This window comes from Haemaphysalis longicornis, unplaced genomic scaffold (genome assembly GCF_048455015.1).
Source record: "Haemaphysalis longicornis isolate Haplotype H1 unplaced genomic scaffold, Haemaphysalis longicornis Haplotype H1 scaffold_10, whole genome shotgun sequence".
Lineage (NCBI taxonomy): Eukaryota > Metazoa > Arthropoda > Arachnida > Ixodida > Ixodidae > Haemaphysalis > Haemaphysalis longicornis.
In genome coordinates, this window is record NW_027526204.1 from 112,547,001 (window position 1) to 112,567,474 (window position 20,474).

Consider the following 20,474-nt stretch of genomic DNA (forward strand, 5'->3'; position numbering starts at 1 on the left):
AGCAAAGTCATTACTACATTGCTGATGTATTATACAAAGCATAGGTCTCAAATTCACAAAGGGATCACAATGTAGACATAAACGCAGTAATTCGTACGCATGAACTCTCATCAGTTACACTACTATGTCACAATTACGTATTATTATATTTTTGCTTGTAATTGTTTTTAATTTCTACCTTTAGGGGAACATGTGGACATATACTTCGAACCCTTAATTATACATCAGTATTGCGAGCGTTTTGCTTAAGTAACACTTCTTTGACCTGTTTTTTAAACGTAAGTTCATAGGCGTCGAAGTTTAATTTTTCTCCTAATTTATATTACATTTAAGTTGACTGGTACAGGAAAGATTGCTCACCATAGTTCGTTCTTACTTATTGAGTGTGCCGTATTGTATGCCTGAGATGGTAGCCAGAAGATTTGATTTGATTGATTTTAGGGTTTAACGCGCCGACGCAACGCAGGCGATGAGGCTCGCCGTAGTGGAGGGCTCCGGATTAATTTTGACCACCTGGGGATCTTTATCGTGCGCCGAAATCTCGTACACACGGGCGTTTTTGCTTTTCGCCTCCATCAGAAAAGCGACCGCCGCGGCCGGGAATCGAACCCACGACCTCGTGCTCAGCAGCGCAACGCCTTAGCCACTGAGCCACCGCTGCGGGTGGTAGCCAGAAGATTTATTGTTAACTTGATTGTGGGTCTTTTGCTTATAAATGGTGTGCAGAACCTTCATGTAATAGATTTGGTCAGCTCGAAGCATTGAATATTCAGTAAATAAAGGACTTGTCCTCAAATCTTCGAAACAGCCGCTCACTACCCCAGGCAGGCAAATACGGCACTGACATTGTTGTGCCTGGCTAATGGAAGCTGTAAAGTGAAGAGAACTTTCTCTCGGCAGAGATACGTTACACGATCGAACAGGTCTTGAATGGAGACCGACTTGTTGCGCATGCGGACGATAACGTATGTAAACAAGTATGTGTAAAAAAAAATCGATGAAGAGCTTTATTCTTGGAAGCTACCAATCATCTTTACTGTCATTATTACTGATCCATTTCCAAACAAACGTCAAATTTCGGAGAGGATTTTATCGAAAACCCTGATAGCTTGAGACAGCTTGAAACAAACACTAATTTTAACGCGTTAAGAAGCTCGTGATACCTTCTGATAAAATAAACTGAGTATTACTTAGTATATCTGTATATTTAACCCGAAAAAAAAAGCCGAATTTCGGAATCGTTTTAGAAAAAATCTGATTTCTCCCCGATTATCACTTTGAAAATTAGCAGCACCCAATTTTTACCCCCCCCCCCCCCCCCGATTTTTAAAATATATAAAACCCGAAAACGAACAACCCCAAACAGAACCTGCTCGATCCCCATCATAATACTCAAGGAAGTAAGTATGTTACGATTGTATTAGGGCTGAATTACGAGAAGTACATTCACAGAATCTATATAACATAACTTGCTCGAACCCTATCATAATACCCAAGGACACGGGTTCGATTCTTGGCCGCGGCGGCCGCCTTTCTGATGGAGACGAAAAGCGAAAGCGCCCGTGTGTTCGAGATTTCGGAGAATGTTAAAGATTCCCAGGTGGCCAGAATTAATCCGGAGCCCTCCACTACGGCGCGCCTCATCGCCTGTGTAGCGTCGGCACGTTAAACCTCAATCAATCAACTAACCCATCATAACAAAGCGTATACGAGGCGTCAATGAATGTCTCGTATACGTATAAGTGAGTGAGTGAGTGAGTGAGTGAGTGAGTGAGTGAGTGAGTGAGTGAGTGAGTGAGTGAGTGAGTGAGTGAGTGAGTGAGTGAGTGAGTGAGTGAGTGAGTGAGTGAGTGAGTGAGTGAGTGAGTGAGTGAGTGAGTGAGTGAGTGAGTGAGTGAGTGAGTGAGTGAGTGAGTGAGAGGCATTCTGAGGTACAAGTGCTGCTCTCATCACTCAAGGTTTCTTAAGCTTCATGACAAGACAAGAAAGCATATCTTACATCTACATGGTCACTGCGGTTCACCTAAATCGAGATGTCACCCCGCAAACGACGAGCAATCGTCAAGAGCGACACGAGGGTGCAGTATATAGGCTTATGCAGTCATGTGCAAACAAAGGACTCGTCAGTGTTTATTACTTCCTGTCAAAAGAGCAAAAAATTCTTATTAGAGAAAGAAAGATTTCTTCGAAACACCAACAATTTTGAGTTCATCATTTTGGAAATACATGGGAACGAAAATACATACTTTCGCAAGCAATCAGAATGTCTTGCTTCGGAAAGGTCGTATAATAAAATCGTAAACTATTTTACACGCCTTAGATAACAACAGAAATGGGTTAAGCTCCCGCCTTTCATTTAACACTAAACATTACTTCGTCAACTGAGTAATGTATACACACTTTTCTAAGTGTCTCGGATCTGAAGGCTAAAGAAAATACAGCCTACTGCGTGCTAGTTTCGCCGATACAAAAACTAGTTCTCAAACTGTTACAGTTGTCAGAAAGAAGCCAGCCAAATCGGCGGTCAATCTAGGGAAGAAGTGGCCAACTACCATTGAACCAAAACTAGCAATTTCAGTGTGCGTACAGGTTGGTCAGTGCGATCAGCTAAATTAGCCCAAATAATGCCTTTAATCACTGGTATAAGACGAGATAAGATGGCAACTGTGATACTGTCTTGACACGGTATCTAGAATAAAAAAGGACAGCATGCAATGCGAGTCAGTCGCCCGTTTTGTCAGCTCTTTCTTTCCTATCCTGTTTGTTCTAAAGTTGTGTTTTTATTCTCATTTGTTCGTAATTTTAAGTAACAAGAAAAAAAACCGCTACGGCGGACATTTGGCTTCAGTTCAATTCATCAACTGCATACGTGTGACGGACAGACGAAACCGAAACCAAAACTAATTTTTCGCTACAGTCTCTCTGCGGGTTGTGTCAAACACCAACGCGTCGCGCCACAGGCGGCCAAAGCACTTGGACGCGGTGCCCAGCGAAGCCGGCGCAGCGCGAGGTATACACAAGGCGAGGCGCAGCGCGCTTCGCTTCGCCGGGAGTTCGCAGCCTCCTCGCCTTCCTCTTCCCCCAACCTTCGCTCCCCACGCGCCTCCGGAGTTCTTTGCCACGCTCCGCGAAAACTCCGCGCAGCGCAACTCCGCGAACCGCGGGTCGCAAACTTCGCCGGGACGGAGCATGCGCAGCCGGCGCCAAGCGGTCGCTCCCCGAACGCCGGCTTCGCGCGCGCCCGCCGAGGGAAACACCTCATTGGGGAAAGCGGAGGCGGAGAGTGTCGAAAGTGGAGAGAAGGAAAGGGGAAGTTGGCCGGGAAAACGGGCCGACCGGGCTCTTGGAAGAAGCGAAAAAGAATTCGTTTCCCTGTTTGGGGATTCGGGATCATCGGTCATTGCGGCAACGGAGGTTAGTGCAAATGAGCGAGCGAGAAATCTGTCGCGAGTGAGTCTTCGTTCCCGGATCGCCAACGACGCTGGTCGGAGAAGGGAGAGGGATCCCTCGGCCTCTCACGCCACAGGGACGAACCCCTGCTCCGTACTGCGAACGACGACAAGGCACCTGTCTGTGATCTCATTCCTTGGGCTTCCATTATACAAGCACTTTGTGCTTTTCTTGCTCGAGCTGCGAGCAACAAGCTGGCCAATCTTGGGTCACCGTTGTTGGAGCGCCGATGTGTGGTGAAGAGCCGATGTGGTCTTGTCCTCCCCGAAAAATGAACGTAAGTCTGTCGGCATCCGGTTCATACTTCGATAAGGCATGCGCCTTCGGCCTAGAGGTGGCGAACACACTTTCTCAGTGCCCGGCTTACGAGTGTTCGATTCTCACTTGTTTTTCTCCTCTACCTTACGCTAGAAGTGATTAAAGTATGTGGTTTGCTGTCAAGGCTTAATGTGTTGCCGGAACCTGGGGTACTCTTACTGTTTAGTTACGGAGCTGCTTTCCTGGCAAGTTGAGGATGCCTGCGTCCCCACTTATGCACAGTGTACATTAAATGATTCTTCGTGTATCTGAAAGCAAATTCAGTGATTACGGGTGCGGAAGTGGCCATGCTGGAACAGAAGAGAAAAGACTGCACAAAAACCTTGATTTTGGAATTACGTAACATTAAGGGCTATGTCTTGTGGTCGAACCTCCTTTGGTACTGGAATGCGCAGAGCAGTCGTGAAAGGAAATCTGTCCATCGGCTTCGGACGAAACCTAATCATAGAGCAAATATTTTGAACAAAAATGTTTATTTTCAGATGCTGTGGACATCGAAACGTCTCGAAACCTGAACTGTCTTCCAGAAGCTGCCTTATAGGGTGAACTGTGGAGTGTAGACCCGTTTCGGGGCAATTTCGGTCAAAAGCTTGTTGTAGTGACGTCGCTAAGTCCTTCGTGGCAACGATACAACAAGCTGCAAGTTTGGACTACGCCGAAACGCGGACACGGAAAAGCAAGATAGTCTTCCTCAAGAGTCTCGGACCTACAGATCGCTTTCATCTGGCACACTCAAGATTCTCTTGGTGTCAATCTCTGTGCGTGTTTTGTACAGAAGGCGCCTGAAAAGGACATGGCAGATCAAATACTTTACAAAGTGACTGGCTTCATCCAGAAGGCCAAGTCTTATATGCCAGGAGGATGCGGCGACGACTCAGGCGAAGCAATGAACTTTGCCAAAACTGACACTGAACTCGCAAACTTTCAGGTGAGCAATCCCAATTCATTTCTATTATTTCCCATATCTAATCTATGTACCTTTATCAAATGTACCTTTATGTAACAAAGTGTACCTTTATCATCAGTAAACGCTCCGACACTTGTTTTTTTTCCTAACCGGTCGTGAAAACCCACGATAAATGATTTTTTTGTATTGGCACCTAACATATTTTTAAAAGTTCTTACGGATACAGCCACTGAAATAGCGAAATGGTTTTAGTATACAAGGATGAACTTATATGCAGGTGCCAAAATGCAATTTTCATGACTCAGCCCAAGACAAGCCTCAAAAAGAATGAATCTGGAATTTGCGAGTGTGACGAAAAACTGTGCGAATCTAGTTGATAAGTTATTAAAAATAAAAGATGGCTAACAGAGACTTACTGCCAATACAACAGCTGCCTCATGATGGCATCCCTTAAACACCTTAAAAACCGTTTTCGCTGCCACTATTTTAGCAATGGCCCCCCAAAAGGCTATCGGCACAACCCTCGATTCCCAACGGTCTTCCGGGAGCTGCCTTATATCCTCAAATGTGATGTGCAGACCCATTTTCGTGAAAACGTCGATCGAAAGCTTGTCGTAGCCAGATCGCCAAGTCGTATGTTGCAACGATAAATAAAGTTGTGACTGTAGCAATGCAGCAGGTACAGAACCACGTACGGTGGTGCACAAACATGACAAGCACTCGTTTGGATTTTATTCCCCCCGAAAGTCCGAACTAAAGCGTCAAAGAAAAAAAAAATGCAGAAAGCTCACACTAACGCGTAAGACGCGATGGTAGCGGAGCTGTACGCAACCCTCACGACAATCACAACCGTTGAAGTCCACGATTGAAGCTGATTTGCTTCTTCTTCGCTTCCGCAACGACCTTGACTCCATCTCCGTTGCTTTCAAGGCGAAGAAGATTCAAACCGAAGAAGCAGAAAGGACGAACGAAACGTGCACACTTAAACTAGGCGCCTGCAGGTGCAACGTGTACCTTATCACGTGTTCTGTCTCAAGCAGGTGGCGTAATTCCTCTCCCCATAGACATAGCCGAGTGAGTAAGCCGTTTGACTCTCGGGTACTAACTCACGGTCGTGGCCGAGTGGGTAAGACAACTGACTGACTCTGCCAAATCGATTCTGATGTCCTGGCAGTTGCTGGAGTTTGACTCTGCCGTCTTGGCCTTTGAGGTTTCAGTCGTTTGCACATCGTTTTACTGACAGCTCCGCTGCAAATCCACGTGTCAGGCCTGGTGCGGGGATTCTTTACTTTTTTGGTCAATGTTGGCTAATCTCCCTAAGTGGGTATACTTAGCTTGACGAACGGGCGCTCGAGGCACGCGTGCACGGGTGCTCGTCATTTTATTTGTATATTTAACTGCGGACACCGTGCACAAACGATTTGCTCAACGAGTTTGCTGTTAAAAGTGTTCACCTTGAGGGCACACCTCGTCTTTAAGCAGCACTCGCACTCGCACATCTGAGGCTGGCACTGTCATGTATACAACCCGGGTGAATTTACAAGGGATGTGTACAACTAATGCCAGGGCATTGTTTATCTCCGCCGGTTGCGTGTTTCCAAACGCTTCGCTGCACAGAGCACCCACGTGACATGCATGACGTCACTGCACGCGCTATTCTTTTGACCTCCCGCTAAAAGGAGCCAACCATTCGGGCTCTGTGGCCTCGATGTAGAATACTGAGTACTCGCGCTGACTGCTTGGGTTTGAGCCCCAGCAGGGCTATCTTTTAGTTTTTTTTTCATTGCTTCCCTTTCTTTTCTAAATTTTTTTTGCCTAAACACAAATCTACGTGTTGTTGTTGTTGTTGTTAATAATAGTGATTTGGTATGTTTTCGGATGCTTTAGGTTTGGGGCGCAGCCAATCACGACATTTAATTACCGTTCGGCGTTGCGCGAACAGACATGTCACGTGGTTGCTCTGTGCAGCGAAGCGTTTGGAAGTATACGCTTCCCCGGTTACACATATTGTGTTTTTATGAAGGCAAGATACAAAAAATCAGAGCCCTTTTCTTAAAAGAAAGATGGTTAAAACGCGAAGCTTTCTCCCGTGAAACCTGAGTAAAAGTCCAAAATCCAACTGCTTCGACCGTACCGGAATAGCACAATCTTCAAAACACTGTCCTTATGTTAATACGCATGTGTCTTCCGCCAGATGCAAAAAATTTTTTCATGCATCAACACTCCCAGTTAAAACATGGTTGCGCGATGAAAAAGGGATGTCTATTCCTTGGTCTGGCAATTGCCGCTCGTATAATCAACCTGAAACCATTGATCATTGTTTTGTCTTGTGCCAGGGTGCGGTGTATTTCTGGGATGTTTTGCAACGAACTGTTAAAAAGGACATAGACATTGCCCCTCATACAATCAGGCTCTTGCCTTTTCGTGATGCTACTGGAGTGCCGTATGATACATTTGTTGTGATGGAATTGCATAGCTTGTGGAAGTGCCGCATGACTGACGGGAACGCGGAAACCCCAACGAAGTCCATTTTTCGGGGAGAAGGATGCGTTGGTGCGGAGCATTCATGCGGCGCAAAGTGACCCACCAGAATGGCCGCATCTGTTGGACGCGCGCGTCTACTTTCCGGAGTTTTGACGGACGGCTTATTTTAGCTGCAGTGATGTGCATTTTTTTGGATGACTGATAACTTTCGTAGTCTGTAATAAGTGTAGTTTTCCATGCAGCAAAAAAAAAAAAAAAAAAAACGGAATGGCGCAATGGGATAGACGTCGGCGTCATGACGCGAGGGACCCAGGTTCGAGTCCGACCTCGGAAAGCGTTTTTTTTTTTCTTGACGCGCTTGTCTTTTGATCATCATCATAACCATCACCACCATGCGCCCTTTGTGGAAACCCAATGGGTAAAGTTGGCTTTCCTGTAGTGCGTTTTGGTGTTACGATCTACGGCGCAAGAGAGGCATAGAAAGGTTTCCTTTAAAGGAGCCATGAAGAGAAAATACAACTTCGTTTAATTTGAAAGAACTAGGATTCAGTATCTCACTCAGCTCCATTACAGCCACAAAATATGTTTTTTTAACGAAAAAAAAAAGCAAGAAGTACTTAAAAACTTTCAAATTCTGCGCCACGGTGACGTGTTATGAGCAAGAATGACGTCACACGGGCCAATGCGTTAACTGCACGTTAGCATTCAAGTGATGCGGTCAAATGGAACTAGAGGCCCCATTACAGACGTCCAGTCACGTGTCGTCGCGACAGGTCAGTTAGGCGGCCGCCAATCGCACAAACAAGGTTCCGTGACGTCATAGAAAAGTTGCGAAAAATTGGATAGGGGGTCGCGACTGCTTCACACGTTTTCTTTCATATCTCCGTTATTTGTTCGAAGATTGCGATGATATTGGTATCATTGTTATCGGGACTAAGCCGTCTTTTTAATAAACCCAACTTGTATTTTGTCTTCATGGCTCCTTAAAGAAGCACCTGCGTCTACGAGATTTTCATGTGCGCTAAAGACCCTCAGGTGGCTCAAATTACGCCTGAATCAGTTTCCCTCTGCTATGGCACGCCATATGTGGCGCCTGTATAGCTTCGGCAAGGGAGCTCAAACTTGAACATCTCTTGATGGTGATAACTTCGGCGTTCTCGGGAAATAACAGCACATATCAATGGAGGCGGATTCGTCATAGATCAGGCGAGATACTGGCAACCTGTGTAACTGACCTGTTTTGCGTTTGTCTCAGCATTTTCCACTCACACGATTAACATAATTCGGCGCACAGAATGTGTCGAGCTTAAGCTGATGTGAACATTTAAGATTAGACTTCTTGAGTAGCTTATTGGTTTCTAATTCTGAAGCCTCCATTGAGGCTTCAGGCCTGATTGCACGTGTCATTTCATAATGTATGCTGACATGTGGTAAAAGGTATCTCACATTAGCTCATTATACGTAACTCCTTGGCAAGCCCTGCCTGAACACCCGCAATGTCACAGATAGTGCTAACAGCTTTAGCTAGGAGGCATGGAGTTGTTGAAAATAATCGTCACCACCATCAAGTATCGTGCACAGAAGGCATAATTACAATAATAATCATAAGAGCACACACATTACTGCCGGTTCACAGTGTGCGTGCACACATGCACCTGCACAGGCCCCAACCATTGGTAGAATTTCTTGCTTTATCCTCAAATTCCTAAATAGGGCAGAGATTACGCACTTCCTTTGTGGCAAAGAGGCATGAGCTGCAGTTAGAAGTCCAGATGAGCCGATTTTTACAGTGACTGCAGTCAACATACTTAGGACGTATTTTTTTCAGCCTTTGTCAGTCGCATTGTGTGCGTGGTCGTGTTCCCACCGTTGGCATCACAGCGCAAGCGCGCGAAAGCACCGATAGTTTAAAAATCGTGGGAGATGTAAGCCGGGCCTCTTTGATTATAAGACGGGAATCGTAACTGCTCTGCCACGAGTCTCCACTCATAAGTTGTAAGATAAGTTTTCGTTTCAAGACTTGTCTGTTTTAAAGGCTAAGCTATGTAGGAAGAATGCATCCCGGCTTGGAGATTTCGCGAGAAATGGATGCAGCAACACCAGATATGCATGTCATTGCTGCTGTTATAAACCCATTACCCATATCCACGCGGGTGGTAACCAAAAATGGCAATGCCGATACCTTGCTATCATATCAGGTGATTGATCTGCCCCCGGTCGTTACCCACATTTGCACAGAAGGCACATTTTCACGTTTGGGATATTTTTCGCATTTTAAAGCGATTAAGGCGTACCGTATGACATATTGTCTTTAGTTTATCACCATAACCACATAGTGAACAGCAAACGCAGTTTATTTGCCTGTCCAGGTTAGTTTTGAGCGCTCTTGCAATAGGAATTCTATAGGCAAAGAAAATACGATGCTGCTCTGAAGCTGTTCTGGACAGTTTAAAATGACAAATCGAAGAGGCCTTCACATCGAGGTGATCGTCTGCCATCGTATGTGACTGGAGAACATTAGCAGGATAAAGTAACGGCACTCTGTCAACTGTGGTCTAGAACTTCGCAAAAATGAACATAAGTTCCAATTTAACTTCACGTAGCTTGTCATTACTTCAGTCCTTGTAGAAAACCAGGAGACAGGGACATGCCCATTCGAAATTCGAAGTTCGTTTGTGTAAGAAAAAGGGGCTCCGAGTCGGCGTTCCGTGTGAAAGTGTGTTTGAAAGTGTATTTGAAAGTGTGTTTGAAAGTGTAAAAGCAAGTGCCGACCCTTGCTAAACCTCACGTCGAGCGCAGACCCTGGATGAGACCGGTGAAGGCGGCTACGCCGAAACTACGCTTACCGAGGGCGTCAACGGCCTCGGACCTCAGAGGAGCGTCGAACACGTGGACGAGTTCGGGGGCCGGGAAGGTGAGAAGATCTCGGAGTGGCAGGCCGGATGGAACGTCACCAACGCCATTCAGGTACACCCCGCCCCCGTCACTAAGCCTTCATGGGATGGCTGTTAACCACAGTCTAAATGAGACCATGGGACGAATTTCGTTTCAAAGGGAGGGGTGGAATCCACATTTTCTGGCTTGCACTTGCCAGGGCATGTTTTCACTTTGAGTGTGTTTCCAGCACAATCGATAAGAAAACCATGCCAAAAAACATTGACAACATATGGTAGTTCACGGTAGTTCATCTTAAACTGCCCGGTTATAGCCGAGCCATTGACCCTTTTTGTCGGTGGGATTTTTTTTAATTTGCCCACTCGCGTCATCGCTGCCACGCATACTGGTCCGACTGCGTGGCGCAAAAGCTGGCTTCCTATCTAATCTTTACGCCTTCTCGGCACCGGTTGACTGGGGTTTGCTGCTTTTTAGATCTTTCGGTATATTTGTTTTTTTTTGGAACAAAGTTCTTGGTCAGCGTATGGGTCCGCAACTTTAAGGTCGAAGGAGAGTAATAGCCAAGGAAACAATTTTTGAAATATATAACGCCAACGCTTTGCGAACACCACCACTAGTTCTTATCGATAAAAAACCGTAATCGTAACATGTTCCGGGTTTATACTGTTTGCCGGGGCAAGGGCGAACCCAACTTTCTTTTCTAAAAATGCGTCCAGGATGTGTAGCTGAAGTCCAGGATGTGTAGCTGATGTGTAGCTGAAGACAGAGCAGGCACTTTGTGCCTGAACATAGTAGTCGACGTATTAAAAAAACACTGGCCGGTGAACTGGCCTGCAGCCTCCCTTATGGGTATATCGGAATTCCGTTTGCGGAAGTCTTTTTTCATTATAAGACCATTGTATCAATATTCTTATTGAAGCGTTTGTGTGCGAGAATACGAATGCAATGGTGCGGTCAAAGGTAATCAAAACGTCGGCTTATCAGTCAAGCGAATGGGTCCGAATGGGTCCGCCCGGAATTAAATCACGTCCATGCTTGAATAATAGCTGCTATAAGGCTATCTTGTGGGGAAGTTTGCGTATACTCCCGCACAATTGTCACATTTATTTTTAAGGCTCCTCTGCGTTGCATATAAGGCTACTGCGTGTACAAAAACATATTGCTCCAAACAATGTCTCTGCCGACCTTTAGACGTGATTCTTACGACGGGAACACTCCTCCTCATGCAGGCTCGAAGAAATATGCAAGCAAAAAAGAAGAATGTCTAACACAATTTATCTTGGTCGAAAGCGAACGTTTGACGCGCCGGTGCCACCTTTGGCATAGGGGCTTGGAAGTGTCTGACAGCTCCACTTCTAAGCCTGAACTTTAAATTTACGTCAACGACGTATCAAAACAGGTTCCGATCAATATATTTTTGCACCAGTAAGACAGTGACCCATTTTCGGAATTTGCAAAAAATAATAAGTGGCCAAATTTGGTGACTGCGCTGGAAAAGCACCGGCAGTATTGTTTCTCAAAGGTCAAATGTGCGTGACGAATTTCAGCTCCAGCTTCGAAAGTAATGGGCCCAGCCTTCTGCGTGGCATGCGTTGCTAGTGGACAGAAACACGGCAGGAAAAAATAGGAAGCACTTATTCGTCGGAGACTGGCATCAACAATTTTAATTGGTTAACGTGAAAATGCTTTCCTTCTGTACTAAATTAGCCAACTGACCATCTGCTTCTGGGTTACCTGCAGCTTTTTTTCTGCCCTAATCATGTGCCTCGTAAATCGCACCATGTAGTGAAACCCCTGTTAGCTTCATTCGAAGTGGTACCTAATATTGCTTATTTTGCCTTCTGGCCCCAGGGCATGTTCATCGTGAGCCTACCATACTCGGTGCTTCACGGCGGCTACTGGGGAATCTTCGCCCTTGTTTTCGTGGCCTACATGTGCTGCCACACCGGCAAAATACTCGTCGACTGCCTCTACGAGCCGAACGAGCGTGGCGAGCTCGTTCGAGTCCGGGACAGCTATGTCGCAGTGGCCCAGACTGTGCTCGGCCCGAGATGGGGCGGCAAGGCCGTCAACATTGCCCAGATCATCGAGCTCCTGATGACCTGCATCCTGTACGTGGTCCTCTGCGGTGACCTCATGATCGGCTCGTTTCCCGAAGGCGCCGTAGACCAGCGCTCCTGGATCATGCTGACCACCATGATCCTTCTTCCGTGCGCCTTCTTGAAGAACCTGCGGTCGGTATCGATGCTGAGCTTCTGGTGCACCGTCACTCACCTCTTCATCAACGTCATCATCCTGGGCTACTGCCTAACGAGGGCGCCCGACTGGGCCTGGGCCAAGGTGCAGTTCCGGATCAACATCAACAAGTTCCCGGTCACGATGGGCATCGTGGTGTTCAGCTACACGTCGCAGATCTTTCTGCCCACGCTCGAGGGCAACCTCAAGGACAAGTCCAAGTTCCACTGCATGCTCAACTGGAGCCACATCGCGGCGGCCGTCTTCAAGGCCATGTTCGCCTGGCTCTGCTTCCTCACGTTCGCCGAGGAGACCCAAGAGGTCATCACCAACAACCTGCCGACCAAGGGCTTCAAGGTCGTCGTCAACCTCATCCTGGTCGCCAAGGCGCTGTTCTCCTACCCTCTGCCCTACTTTGCCGCCTCGGCCCTCATCGAGCACGCCTACTTCCGGGAGAGGCCCAAGACCCTCTTCCCGTCCTGCTACGCCATCGACGGCGAGCTCCGAGTCTGGGGCGTGGCCCTACGGGTAGGTCTCGTCCTATTCACTATGCTCCTGGCCATATCGATCCCCTACTTCGCCCTGCTGATGGGCCTGATCGGCAGCTTCACGGGCACCATGCTGTCCTTCATATGGCCCTGCTACTTCCACATGAAACTCAAGTGGGACACCATGGAGTGGTATTCTATTAGCTGGGAGGTGTTCATAATGTGCTTCGGGGGCTTCTCCGGTCTCGTCGGCATCTACACATCGTTCGCGGGCCTAGTGGAAGCTTACCACCTTCCGCTGCCTCACGTGCCGGTCATAGAATCTTAGAATGTGCCTCGTTATTAATCTCGTGCGCGTGCCGATACGGGCTATCTCGCCCTTCCTTCTCTTGCTGTCTTTTGCGTGTTCTTTGGGAGTATGAGTTGATGTGTCTGTGTTTGTCGTAACAAAAACGGTTTCATATTTTGGGGGTGCTTGATGCGGTGGCACATAAAGAGAGCGTGGCAGTTTCCATGGCAACCTGGCTGACCGCTGGCATTAGCCGGTAAGCTAACCATACGCCTCGAATGAAAGTGGCTCAGTCTTTGCAACTGCCCTTGGTGCGGCTGTTGTAAACATCTCACTGAGTCATACTAGTTGCTATTATCCCATGGCCCGCTTACATCGCTGTTGTTTTCTGGGTGCAACCACTCTGAGACTGCTTTAACGAACAAAATATTAGATAACAGACTGAGAGACATTAGGTTTCGTGGCAACAAGCCAATGGTTTGAAAGTCGTCAAACCAAAATGCTTGTTTTGTTAGAGGGAGGTTGGGTTCAGTTACAGCTTCAAATGCTACTGACCCGGCTTTTGAGCAGCTCGTTCAATTTGGCCGCTTCCTATGGAATGCTTCTAAACGCGGGAAGCCACGAGGCTAAAGTTAATTGGTAGTCTTGCACTACTAACCACCAACTGTAGGACATGTAAAGATAACGTTCTTAGCATTGTTCCCAGTTGTACTAAAGACTCCTGATCTGGTTTACGCGTTTGTGGAATACCCCGATGTGTCTTCCACAGTAAGAAGCAGCGACTAGGCAAGGATAAACCGAAAGTTTTTTTTTTTTTGCGCGAAAGCGCCAGCTTATTTATCCCAATCCCGCCTTTTTTTGTTACTATGATCACCACCAATCCAGCTTGCCGTCGGGGAAATGGGCAGGCAGCAAGGTCTTCAGCCGAAGAATAACGAAATTAGAGTTTATGTGTAGCGATAACATCGTGTATGTAAAAGGTCCTTCAACGTTCTCGACTCTAAGTGGCATACAGAAACAGAAGGGATACAGAAACAAACTTTCCTAACACATTTTTTAGTACTGCGCTGTGTAATTTAATCTACGTAACGCTTTGTTTCCCTAGGTTTGGGAAGTCTGGAACGTTATACTTCGTTTCTAAAATTTGAAAGAAGAAAAAGGGTCTGTGTGGTCTCACAGCCGCTTCCCGAAACGAAACTTGTCTGGATGGCAATTGTGATTTTGCGCTACTTTACTCCCCGCATTTTTCTCATGCACCTTTTTAGGGTTATTGCCGATGCTTTGTTTGTTTCAGGCGAATTTTATAAAACTGTACCTTCTACAAACTTAGTAAATGCTGTACGACAAACAGCTTACCTTTAAAAAATCTTTAAAGAGGTGATGAAAGCGAAAAAATTTTTAAAGAAATTTTCTCGCAAAAGAGAAATGCGCATTAGTCGGCCCAGACGTATCAGGACGTAAAGTCGCCCACCATAAGCTATAACCTTATAAAGTGAACACTTTTTACAGCTCCCTCCGGTATCCTTTGGGCGTGGTCATTTACGCAAAACAAAATAAACATTAACTCGAGCCACGACTCGGAATTACAGAACGACTACGAAAGCGAAGAACACCGGGAAAAAAAAAACGACATACTTACACAACATGTCAGGATGTTGACCTCCCATGTCTTCCACTAAAGACGCTTCTACGGTGACATTTCCCTTGTCCACAGTTCGCTTGCAAACGTTTACAGCGAAACCGTCTTCCAAGGAACAGTGCATTTACATCACTGTACCTCGATGTGCTTCCAATTTATGTAACGAAGTCTTCCACTACGTGAGCGGGACAGTTTGCGGCTCTTCGATGTCAAGACAAACCCAGTGAAGTGAGGTGAGAACGTAATACTAAAGTCGTACACTCTGCAAATGTTTCACACAACTGACATTGCGCGGAACATTTGAACATGAACGAATGTTTCAGGTTGTGCCGTTTTTAGCCATTTGCATTGACATGCCATCGTCGTCTAAACCCGGCATCCATCATCTTGAACTGAACACTTGGGTGATATACGCCTGTCTTCCAATAAACGACCGAGGAATCAGAACCGTCTTCCAGTAAAGTGCATAACCTTTGAAGGTATTTACAGAACAAGAATTTCTTTTCATGAAGAATAACATTATATCACCAGCAATCTATTGCCCGTTATAGGCCACCGTGTCTGGAATTAGAAATGTAGAATATCCATGGATGGTATACTTACATATACACTGACAGAAGAACCCTGAAGAGCGGCACAGTTTTACGAGCTAAATCTTGCACTAGTGTGAAGTGAAGCAGTCATACAGCTCACGGCGCTGCTTCTCAAGTCGCAAGATGCGAATTTTATCTGAAGCACTTACAAAGCATGCAGTGATTCTTGATTGCCTGGAAATTTTCTCAAAAACAGCTGTTTAAAGCAGAGTTGGGCTGCTGCATCACATAGTGTATAAAGTTACAAGCGCGTAAACTATTATTAAACATGTCTGTGAATTGTTTAAACTGTCGTTGACGTGTTTTGTGGGCGGCAAACGTTCATGTCCAACTTAAAAAGAATCCGACATTTCAGTGCGGACTTAGTTCAGTCACTTTGTTTTGTATTTAACAGGAAGCAGTTTTAGCTGCCTAATTTGTAATGGTTATTTTGTAAGCTTTTAAAAATGAGATTACGCTAAGCAGAGCTATAAAAAATGTACATGAATTGTTGTCCTTGTAGCCAAGCATCAAGCAACTTGCTTCGACAGGCGAAACATGCTTCAAGGTTGCGACCAGACATTGGGCTTCCAGATGAGCCACTTACGTTGTTTACAAACGAGTCTTCCACTGAAATACAGCGCCTTTGCCAGAATTCATATAAACATCGGCGTTATGTGTACAGCTTTATGTAAAGACAACAACACGCACGATAAGAAACCCGCAAGAAGCAAAGATCACGCGACAACTTATGTGCACGCTTACTGTTATCTACATACTTGTATAACTATACGGTAGAGTTTACACCAGTGTACAGGTTATTGTTAAACATTCTTAAGTGGTGCTGCCATAGTTCAGGTTGTTAGCTTCATTGTTTATAAGTGGAGGCAAAAACGTTAAAATAATTTTTGAGACAGACTGAAAGAGTATGCATCTTATGACCTAGAAGCTTTAGAAACTCCCCATCGTTTTGAAGCGGCTGCATAACGCTTTACATCGTTTGCGGATTCGCGTCGCTTAAAGTTCCTGCCCACTGTTTGTGTAAGCCTGAATCTTTGCAGCAAGCAATGCAACTACAATCATTTGTAGTCTATTCGTGTATCTGTTGCATTTAAAGCACCAGTTCAAAAGTCTATGCTATCGTGTACTCCCACTTATGCCGAACGAGATGTTTAGATAGAAGCTGTTTGTTAATAATCCTCTGGAACCCAATGAATGTTACATATCGCGAAAGAGACTGTTTAGAGCGTGAAAAATGTGGTGGTGTTCTTTTTTTCTCGTCAACTAGGAGTAACAGTATGTATACCTGAACTTCAACTGAAGAAAGAATACTGACTTACTTATATGTGATATAACAATCTATGTGTGTTTCAAGAGTGTGTAAGAAGCAAGTAGAGTATATATTGTGCGCACACGTGTTCTCTATCGACTTACAAACATTTATGTCACTTTACTTCAGATACAGCGTGAGTTGTTCTTTTTTTGTGTTGCTTATTTATCAGGTGGCATCACCTGATGTTTACGCTTGACAACCGAAAATATCAATGTACTGTGATAACAGCAGTATTTACTGATATGAATTTCTTTCGACTTTGGTATTATTAGCATAATTAGCCTAGTACTGAATACCTTTCAGCCATTAAAAGCTCAATTACGTTTACATTTTAAGGGACCTTATCAAAATCGTTTCGCATGTATCGCAGTTTGGATTTTCACATTACGAGGCTTATATAAATCCAAGGGTAGTACAACAGCGGTAACCAAAATTTTATGTAATTACCTGCGTCGTGTGGTTTAGTTTTATTTGTTCTTAGTAACAAGAACAAAACATATTAGTAATTTTTGTACCATATCTCCAAGTCATGAATCTGTTTCGATAAACGATACATGGTCTTGCTCACAGTTACAGTTGCCGACAACCTTGGTTTCTTCGTGTAAAAATCAGGTGTGTAGTAACGAAAGATGTGGGACTACCCTAATACACAGACGACTACACTTTAAAAGCGGCGACCTATATTCTTCCGCTGCTGTTTCCTGTAGTACCTACAAAACCCTGTACGAACAAGCAACATACATGAAGGAGCTATGAAGACAAAATACGATATTGTTTACTTTGAAAGGGCTAGCCTTTGGTAACTCACTCAGCTACATTCCATTCACGAAAGACGTTTCTTCAGGCAAAGAAAAACGCAAGAAATGGTGAAAAACTTTTGCTTCGCGCTACAGTGACGCAATATGGGCAAACACTAAAAGCATAGTTAACGGTGTGTTAGCTGCTCATTATCATTCGAATGATACGATCAACCAGAACTACTAGAGGTTCCACTACAGTCGCCCTGTCGTGTGTCTTGGTGGTGGCTCGGGTTGGCATGCAGTAAATAGCCCAAAAAAGATTCTGGGATGCCAAAAAAATCGTTAGAAAGTGACTGGGGGGCCTCCACTGCTTTATCTGTTTTCTTCATTATCTTGATTATTTTTGAAGTTCCCGATAAAAGTGGCATTAATGTTACCGGGACAAACCGGTCTTTTCACGAAACCAAACGTATTTTTCTTCATGGCCTCTTTCAGCAACAACCATACAAATAAACGTAAGACACGAACTTTGCTCACCGTAAGAACGCAGCAACAACGAGGAACTAATAACTGACCGAACACTTCATGATGAATTGACTTCTCAGTTACCACCTAACCATATCCTAGAACAAAACTTCATCTTAATGACCGAGGCACCGTCGTTCTTCTTATCTGAACGTGTACAGCGTCTGTGTTGTTCAGTCGAAAGTGCCGGCGAAGCGTCACGTGTAAGACAATGAATACCCCAGCACTTGTGCGCGGTTTGTGAGCGAGATGGCCGATATGAGGACAAGGCATGCTATTTACTTTGGTGCAAGCGCGGGATCGAGATGCAGTGTGCGTGTAAACACTGAGTATGCCTGTTTTAAAGCTGTCCTCTTTCCTTTTCACCACTTTACTGGTTAATTGTAGGCACCACCGCCTGTCTTGGCTTGGGCCCTGAGGCAATCACACTTTTTATCACTACAGGAACTACACGTGTGTCTAAACCATATCGCTCGCCCTCAATCGTTACCGCTATGTGTTGTGGCTTACCTAAGCGCCTGCGTGTTACTAGGCACCGAACGGTCGGTGCCACAATGTGTAGCTTTGGTTATCTCACCAATGAAAGGATGGTAAGGTTTCATCATTGTTGTGCGTTGCCGCAAAAAAAAAAAAAACAAAACATGCAAAATGTAGCCTTTTTGCATAAAGCTAAGGGTGGCGGAAAGGTAGTGCGGTGGATCTGTCCTCCTTCCGGGGAGAAAAAGCACTCGGCTTCGACGACAGCTTATGTTGAGGTGTTAGCTCCAGAGAGCCGAGGCCGTCATGTTCCACATGACATTGCTCCTGAAGCGCTTTCGCATCTGCTACCTGTCGGGTGTAAGTAAGAATGACCCGGACACTGTCATGACTTACAACGGCATGACTACGCTCCAAAACATAATGTTATCGCAGTTACAGCAGTTGTAACAAGGTACAACCGAACCTAGAGAACAACGGATGGAGCTATACGATGCAACGACACAGCAAATTCGTTTTGGACTTCCAGAGGGCAAATAATTTCGGGCAGGTATTGTATAGTTTGAAAATCTGTTTCGCTGTGTAACGTCATGTTACGACAACTGCCATCGCAGTTTTTAATTTTTTGTTTGTGATTTTTTTGTTCAGACAGTAACATGGAGCGAAAATTGTTTGACCAAGGAGGCACGGTGAAGTTCACCAGCCTTTGGAGTAAATGACGCTACATTTAGGCAGGCTGTGTTTTGTAGAAATCAGTCACGCTCCGAAGGAGGCAAGCACAGGCTACCAAACATTTACTTTGATAAAAGTAGCGCTGCGTGACGAAAAAAAAAACACACTACAACACCTAACGCTTATAAGTCCCGCCGAGCGTTTCTAGTTTACTGGCGCGAAATTTCCAAACTTACGTCAGATACATTAAGCTTCTGTACAATCGTGCATGCTGCCTTGTGAATCAATTTCTATGAAACAAATAAAAAAACGAGTGTGAAAGCATTCACTAAAAATACAAGGGAAAACGCAACAGCGGCTCCGCCACTGCTTGTTTTTTGGTGTTTGTGCGTGGACATGTATGCTTGTGCGTGTGCGTGGGTACGGCCCGAGTCAGTGTACAGAATTTGTCGCGACAGCTACGTTACATATCGTCAGCCGTTATGTTTGCTTCTATGATTTGTATTCTGTCCCAACGTGCTATAGGCAGTGTCAATCATGTCTGCGAGCAATAAAAGTTCACTAAGTGGCGTCTGCGTGTGATTTCGTCGCAGGATTTGACCCAGTCGCACATTCTTGTGGAAAGTAGGTCTGGGTGGAATAGAGGTGACGGCGGGGCAAAGGGAAATCGACCTTTTACGACCGTTCTGTATGGAGGTCCCCTCTAGCGGTCGCATACTTTGTGCATTGATGGTGGTAGCCGTTATTCTCTCACTGAAGAACTTCAAATCTGGCATATACATCCCTACGTCTGAAATGCTGCTGGTTCGATAATGGATGACGTCAACGCACACCAGAGAGCCAGGTGCAACCATCTGTATGCGAGGAAGGCTCCTTGAGAAACGAACAGCGCTTGGTCACCGGAACAGGATTTGGTCACACTGGTTGGGTATTCCGCTTAAACCTTCCATATTGGGATATAACTTCTTTCTGCACTGGTCGTAAAAACTTACGATGATGATGATGGTGGCGGTGATGATGAATACTACCTACAACCTACAAAACATTTCAGGATTCATTTACCTGACCTTGACTGAAGTCCTCTTCGGTATAATGCATCGCTGATGGGTGGTTCCATGCATGATAAGTGAAACCTGGCGGCGATGGTTGCTTACCCAAATTGTCAAATTGCTCGTTGAGTAGGCATAAACTATTTCTAGTTATTTCATTATGGTTTCAATTCAGTAACATTTCCACGGCTCTCTGAAAAACTATCCTTAGACTAAAAGACTATCTGAAAGACTATCCTGAAAGACTCTGAAGGCTATCCTTAAAACACAAAATACTTTTACTTCTGGATAACAGGCCACATTACAAAAACATTCGTTTTTTAATGCAGTTATCACCTTATTTTACTTTATTATCGGAAGAAGTCTGCATAGCCCCAGCTTTATTAACGAGATATTTTTCC

The 20,474-nt window shown here is 45.2% G+C and overlaps 2 protein-coding genes across 2 annotated transcripts in view; one reads left to right on the forward strand and one right to left on the reverse strand.

Moving 5' to 3' along the window:
• Positions 1-12,441, reverse strand: part of LOC144160031 (uncharacterized) — a 186,416-nt gene extending 173,975 nt beyond the window's left edge. The window contains exons 1-3 of the mRNA XM_077691651.1: positions 12,367-12,441; positions 11,928-12,283; positions 10,006-10,151 (exon numbers count right to left, since the gene is read on the reverse strand). Coding sequence (XP_077547777.1) covers positions 10,006-10,151; positions 11,928-12,283; positions 12,367-12,441 — 577 coding nt within the window. The remainder of the gene's footprint in view (positions 1-10,005; positions 10,152-11,927; positions 12,284-12,366) is intronic.
• On the forward strand, positions 3,257-19,587 carry Vgat (vesicular GABA transporter). The gene is made up of 4 exons (XM_077690423.1): positions 3,257-3,727; positions 4,251-4,696; positions 9,959-10,126; positions 11,906-19,587. Exons 2-4 carry the CDS (start codon positions 4,562-4,564, stop codon positions 13,103-13,105), a joined length of 1,503 nt encoding a protein of 500 aa, XP_077546549.1. The 5' UTR covers positions 3,257-3,727; positions 4,251-4,561; the 3' UTR covers positions 13,106-19,587.
• Positions 19,588-20,474: the final 887 nt, after the last annotated feature.